Source organism: Pomacea canaliculata, linkage group LG3, assembly GCF_003073045.1.
Source record: "Pomacea canaliculata isolate SZHN2017 linkage group LG3, ASM307304v1, whole genome shotgun sequence".
Classification (NCBI taxonomy): domain Eukaryota; kingdom Metazoa; phylum Mollusca; class Gastropoda; order Architaenioglossa; family Ampullariidae; genus Pomacea; species Pomacea canaliculata.
The window spans coordinates 42845201-42852176 of NC_037592.1; the positions used below are offsets into that span (position 1 = coordinate 42845201).

The following is a 6976-nucleotide window of genomic DNA, read 5'->3' on the forward strand; positions in this document are numbered from 1 at the left end:
ATAATCGCAATGAAACCTGTTGTCAAGCGGTTACTGTGGTTACCGAGGCTAGCCACATCCGCGCACTGTAAGAGCAGACAAGAGGAACACAGAAGAAAAGAAAGAAAAGGAGCGACTCACGCGCATGGAGACACGTTCTCTGATTGTCAGTCTGCATGCGGCTACACTCGGGTATGGTGGCAGATGTCATTCGGGTGGCTGTGTCCAATTCTAAAGGAATTTGTTGACACCCACAAAGTTGGCGACACGACGCTCTGGCAGCAGACGACAGCCGGGCGTGCGTGCGCATGCGTGTCCTCCAAACTGTGGTCACGTGCTGCACACGCGACCTCGTGAAGTGGCCGAGAGGGAAGTTGGGTGGCCGGCCATTGTTTTCAGCAAATTGCACGCGCGTTCAAACGTTGCCAGACAGTTGAGGTCGCTCGCATTCTTTCTGACAAAAACGAAGTTGCCAGCGAGCGTGAGGTCACCGGTGGTGGTGGTGACGGAGTGTGATGAGGGTGGCCATGCAGCCCGTAACCATGTCACCACCACACGGGCTCTTGTTTTTATTTCGCTGTGTAAACAGTTAGCCATTCTCACTGCCATTAAAAAGTCTTGTAAAAGCAGTTATGACTTCTCAGTTTTCCTGCCCACGGTTGCCGAGGTCGCACAGGCCGAGGGTTCATTGGCGCGCGCGTGTCAAGCATGGAGGACAATGTCGGCGGCGATGAAAGAAAGGATTGCAATGATGAGAGAGGTAGTTAGTGGAACACGGATTATGCCAAACCTCATCATGAGGCATAACTACATGTAAACGACAAGCTTTAACTACGATGCATAATTTAAAGTGAATGAACAGTGGCTATGACCGACATTATGACACAAGGAGGCCAACATGTCACTGTGAGGTCAACAGGTCACAACAAAGAACCGCAAAAATCAGGTGTCAACGAAAGTGAAATAATAAATTTATTTCAAAACTGAACTAAAGATTCTCCTTAGACTATTAAATATTGAATTAACCAATGGCTTGAATATTTACCTGAGTTTTTACCGAGGTGTTTATTTACGTCTGTCCTCTCACAGCTACTTGAACACCTGAGTACTTACATCAGAGCTTGTTACAGTATTTACTCAATATTTACTTCTATCAGTATCAGTGTAACAAATCTCCCCCCTCAGTCATGAGCCCTGTTTAACCTGGACCATTGAGGTGGGAGGCTTGGTTGTGGGGGGTGGAGAGAGGGGAGGTTGAGGGGATGGAGGACACAGACATATGGTTACCGCGCGGCGTGCAGTTCGCGTGCAGTTCGCGCGGAGGTCAAATCGCGGATTTGTGACAACAGAATAGTTCAGCTCCCTGAACCACTCGACACGGTGCATGTGACAAGTTGATCAGTTGCACATTTTCTTTGTGACTGTAGTGATGGCGCACAAGCAGCTTGTTGCTGCAACTCACATATTCACAGAATCTTTCCCTCGCTAGCAGCTGACGAGCGGCGATGTTGGTCGTCAGGGGAAACAGATGGACAGATTGAGAGGTTGAGATGCTGGTCACCAAATCTTTGCTGGGTTGTGACCAGTCCACTAGTTTTGTTAGTTCACCAGTTCGTTTCCCTGTCGGCCTCCATGTTGACCACCTTCCTAAGGTGTCGTGAATGGCGATGTCACAGTTTTGCCGCCTGACACCCTGTAGGAGATTGGGAGGTACTCGGTGATCCCTCGATTCTTTTATCTTTTATTCTTGTTTTAAGTTGAGATACTCGTCTCACTCGGGGAACCAGAGGACAGGAGACCGAGTCGTTCTCTCCCTTCCCTCCTCTTTGTGTGTGTGTGTGTGAGAGAGAGAGGCTATCCTCTGAGACAGAAAGCTGATTAATCCCAACAGTTTCCTACAGTTAGTTTCCACAATTGTTTTTAGTTGGGACACGTTCATCGATGACAAGTCAGAGGTCACGCTGATTAGCCAATCAGCGCGTGTTTCTGTCTACATTCCCCACAAGATGGCCGTTGGCGACCTCACTTTCGCATTGTGTGAGACTGTGAAGAAGCTGGGCGCTATGCTGGACTGTCATCTAACAATGCATGTTCGTGTTCTTGGCATCATCCTTGTTATCAACATCACACTACATCGAATCCACTGCACTGGTGATACCTGAGGGCGCAGACCTTCGCTCTGTCCAGCTTGGTTGTTGTGATGTTTGTTTTACTGCTGTCCTGACAATGGTTTTATTGTCTTCACATATTGCAAAAACAATGTTGCATCCTGAAGTTTCGGCCAGTTGTGGCACACTCGCCCTGCAGTGCGGGGCCAGCAGTTACATCCACAATAAAGTGCCTGATGTTACATCCACAATAAAGTGCCTGATGTTACATCCACAATAAAGTGCCTGATGTTACATCCACAATAAAGTGCCTGATGTTACATCCACAATAAAGTGCCTGACAGTTATATCCACCGCCTTTCCCCCAAATGACCCCGACAATCATTTTTCCGGACACTTGTGATATAAAATCTAACCCAATCAGAAGCCCTGATATTAATATATAAATAAAATTAACATTTTGGTATATTAATGCTTAAAATAAATGATGATGTACATTATCAGGTACAATTATTTAACGGGAAATGGAGTCGCAAGAAATTCAGCCCAGAATTCAGGGTTTGGAGAATGATAACGATGTTTCAGAAGAAGATGAGTTGATTGTATTAGAATAAATGTAGATTTTTGTATTTGAAAAAACACATCCCCTAAAAATAAGTCACAATACCTGTATCCCAGCAAAATGTTAGCACAAGGCTTGGTGCTATTCTCGGGGCCACAGGGTGGAATACAGTACAAGGTGGCATGATAATCACATCTCTCATCTCATTCATTGTTATGTGTGTGTGGCTGATATTGTGTATGCTATGGTTGTGATATGAATGAGTTTGATTGTGTGGACTGTGAGATTCTTGTGTAGGTAGGTATGTGCTGTGTCTGGTATTATGTTTCTCAATGCCTTCTGGCTGTATGTGCGTTTCAGTATCGCTTCACGAAATAAATTTTTTTAAATTAATTTCTGCTAGGTAATTATATTGTATTATTATGCACCAATTTCTCAACACTTATCTTTATTTAGCTGTAGAATAGAAGCATTACAACTATAAACGTGTGCTTATTATTCGTGGTCACATCAAAAGAAAATATTTTCACATGTCGGCAGTGAAATAAGGTAATACTGTGGTGCTTACACGTGAAAGGTTACAACCAGCCAACCAGCCAGCCAACCAACCAACCAACCAACCAACCAACCAACCAACCAACCAACCAACCAACCAACCAACCAACCAACCAACCAACCAACCAACCAACCAACCAACCAACCAACCAACCAACCAACCAACCACCCACCCAACCAATACCTGGGTGGTCGCTTGAAGACTTTGGACTGTGTCCTCCATTTATTCACTGCTGACAGACCTACCACAACTTATGACACGAGGACACCACACCTACACAGTGTCAGATATGGTACAATTTATTGCAATAAATATAAAAATATAAATAAATATAAAAATAAATATAAATATAAATCAGAAGTAAAAGAAGGCCTCAACAGCTCCTGGAGGGACACCCGATGGCCCTCTGTGCTTGTCTACATCTTAGTTTCAGTAATGCGCCATGGCCGACATCTACAGCAGCCACAGAATAGTTTGAGTAGTGGCTATGTGTAGCCGGATGTACTACCTCAGTGTGAGGAATGCTGATAGCCACCTGCTTCATAGCTGAATGGCAGTCTCAAAACAAAAACAAAAACAAACAAAAGAAGCTGAAACAATGTTGTTCGTTAAGAAATTCCATGTTTTCGCTTGACACAGAAACTCAGCCCAACTATCAGTCGGGGATTGAACTCGGTGACAGCAGCCACAAGACAGACACAGGGTGGAGAGACAGAACCAGTGGCAACTAAAACTTGTCAGGGATGAACTAGTAGCAACAGAGCGAGTCGGACATGTAGCCTGCAGGACACAGGAAACAACACTTATCGAGGGCGAAAACAGTCGCAAATATAAATAGCAGCAAAAAAAACAAATAATAAAAAAATAAATAAAATAAAAATAAAAAAATTAAATAAATAAAAAAAAAATTCGGAAATAAACCAGTTGCGAAATTTAAAGATTTTTTTTCAGAAAAAGGAAAATGGCGGTTATGTATGAGACTGCCAGAGAGGACCATAAAGAGAAAGGGGAACAAGTGACAGCCAATACACACGACAATACAAAACTGTATACTTAAGGGATTAAACGCGAAACCAAGCAACCAACCAACCAACCAACCAAATTTTCCACTGTCTGCACATTGAGGTTGTGGTCACGGTAGCTGAAGACCTGTTTAGATGCTGGGTACATGAGCTGGTGCCAAACTGCCTGATGTAGATAAGTAGTTAATATATGCCTCTAGGTCCTTGAAAACTTTTTCTCATTAAGTATAATGACCCTGTAAAAGGTTTGAATGCTGGGTAACCTGGCCACCCCACTAACCGCTGGCCCATCCCCTCCATGTCCATCAACAATAACGAATTAATATCAACTACATGCAGTGTTGGAATGACCGTGTCGTGGGTCTGTTCGTCAGTCAGTTCAGAGACAGGAGACAAAGCCATGTCAACAAAAGAACAATGGGAAAATGCGAGTGGGTTGAAAGAAGCGAAATGGAGAGACGCAATAATTGATATGATAAGCATTCAGTCTCTGGAATATTCATCGCCATAAGAGAAATTGCACCCTCCATCGCCGACCCCCTCCCCCTATCAAAGTTGTAGACATCTCATTCATAAAATATCACCGCAAATGAGCGCGAAAGTGAAGGCACACCCGTGGCCGGGTACAGTCTGCACCCGGAATACTTCATAAAGCAGAATAAAGCGGTTGATGCTAGTTTCTTACCTGGTGTGGCATTTGCGGATGATGATAAAGGCCGTAGGAAGACATGCCTGCAGTTGTAGGGGTCAGTTTCGACCAGTCGTTTCTTGATTAAACTTGCATGCAACTCCGTTCGCGGCGGAAATCGGCGGCCCCCAGTTTTCTCTTTGGTGCCGCTCGGGTGCCGGGTAGACTGTAGGTCTAACACACCCGCACCAAGAGAACGACAAGGCTTCGTAAATAATGAGTGAGAAACCCCAGCCAGTGCTTTAAGACTGCATGAATAATATGCCAGACAGCAAAGCAAGGACCCGCGCCGCCCAGAGCCGCCTCCTGATTGGTGGCTTGCATGACACCTGACGACACTACCTGTGACCATAATTACCTGGATCTGCAAGCTGAGTTCTACCTGACATTGCGCCCGCCTCGGCGCCGGTGCACGTGCTGGCGGGATGCTGCAAGTAGTCCCAGAGCCAAGTGGGAGGAGCTAGTCGGCCACTTGTTCTGTCCTGACGACTGCTGCTCACTGGTCGGGCAGGGAGTCCCCAGGACGAGGCCTGCTTACCTGGCCAACTTGGCAGTCTTGGAGAGCGGGTACCTGTGGGTACAACAGGGAGGGGCTTAGCCAACGGTGGACGCCCGCCCATTCAAAGCTGAAGGTCCTCTGCTTGCAGGTCTTGAAATTCTCAAAAACGGAAGTTGTGGCTGTTGGACAAAGAGACAAATACAAATGTGTTTGCCTGCGTGCACGTTTCTGTGTGTATGTCTGCATGTTTCTGTATGTGCGTGTGTATGCACGTCAGTCTGTGTGTGCGTGTCTGTGTTCCAATGTCATTCCCTTCAATTCCCTGAGCAAAAGTAAAACAGAAACATCGACAAAACCGAGAAAGTTTAAGATTAGCGATTAGTTCACGTATTTACAAGGCAAGGCAGGGATGAAGGATGTATTTATGAGGATGCGAGCAACACAGGGATGAGTGAGGCGAGTGTGTTTCTGAGGGACGACAATGGTTAATGTATTTACGACGATGAGCAGTCAGTCAAAGCACTTATAAGGCTGAGAAATCCTTAAATTTACTTCAGTCACATATACGACAGAAAGAGAACATAAATTTACAGGTGTAAAAACGACAATAATAACAGCAATAACAAACATAAACAACAAATGTAAGAAACATGTCTACAAGGATTAGCAGATGCTGACGTGTAGGTTGCTATTGAGTAGTCAGGGCAAGACACTGCTGACACTGTGCTGACACTGTGTTGACACTGCTGACACTGAGCTGACACTGCTGACACTGAGCTGACACTGTGTTGACACTGCTGACACTGTGCTGACACTGCTGACACTGTGCTGATAACAACAACTCTCAAGAGACATCCTCCCCCTCAACATCATTCCCATGGCAGTTCCATGGAGTGCGTAGACACGGGGTCAGTGACAGTTGCTGTTGACAGTGACAGTTGCTGTAGACACAGGTCAGTGACAGTTGCTGTAGACACGGGTCAGTGACAGTTGCTGTAGACACGGGTCAGTGACAGTTGCTGTTGACACAGGTCAGTGACAGTTGCTGTTGACACGGGGTCAGTGACAGTTGCTGTTGACACAGGTCAGTGACAGTTGCTGTTGACAGTGACAGTTGCTGTAGACAGAGGTCAGTGACAGTTGCTGTTGACAGTGACAGTTGCTGTTGACACAGGTCAGCGACAGTTGCTGTTGACACAGGTCAGTGACAGTTGCTGTTGACACAGGTCAGTGACAGTTGCTGTAGACAGAGGTCAGTGACAGTTGCTGTTGACACAGGTCAGTGACAGTGGCTGTAGACAGAGGTCAGTGACAGTTGCTGTTGACACAGGTCAGTGACAGTTGCTGTTGACAGTGACAGTCAGGACAGTTGCTGTTGACACAGTCAGTGACAGTTTGCTGTTGACACAGGTCAGTGACAGTTGCTGTAGACAGAGGTCAGTGACAGTTGCTGTTGACAGTGACAGTGCTGTAGACAGAGGTCAGTGACAGTTGCTGTAACAGGTCGTGACAGTGGCTGTAGACAGAGGTCAGTGACAGTTGCTGTTGACACAGGTCAGTGA

At 45.9% G+C, this 6976-nt stretch overlaps 1 protein-coding gene across 1 annotated transcript in view; it reads right to left on the reverse strand.

Annotated features, from left to right (window-relative positions):
* The window catches only part of LOC112560315 (POU domain, class 4, transcription factor 3-like), a 59699-nt gene extending 54367 nt beyond the window's left edge, over nt 1-5332 (reverse strand). Inside the window, exon 1 of the mRNA XM_025232092.1 lies at nt 4913-5332. Within this exon, the coding sequence (XP_025087877.1) occupies nt 4913-4957 (45 nt within the window). The 5' untranslated portion in view covers nt 4958-5332. The remainder of the gene's footprint in view (nt 1-4912) is intronic.
* Between the last annotated feature and the right edge of the window lie 1644 nt (nt 5333-6976).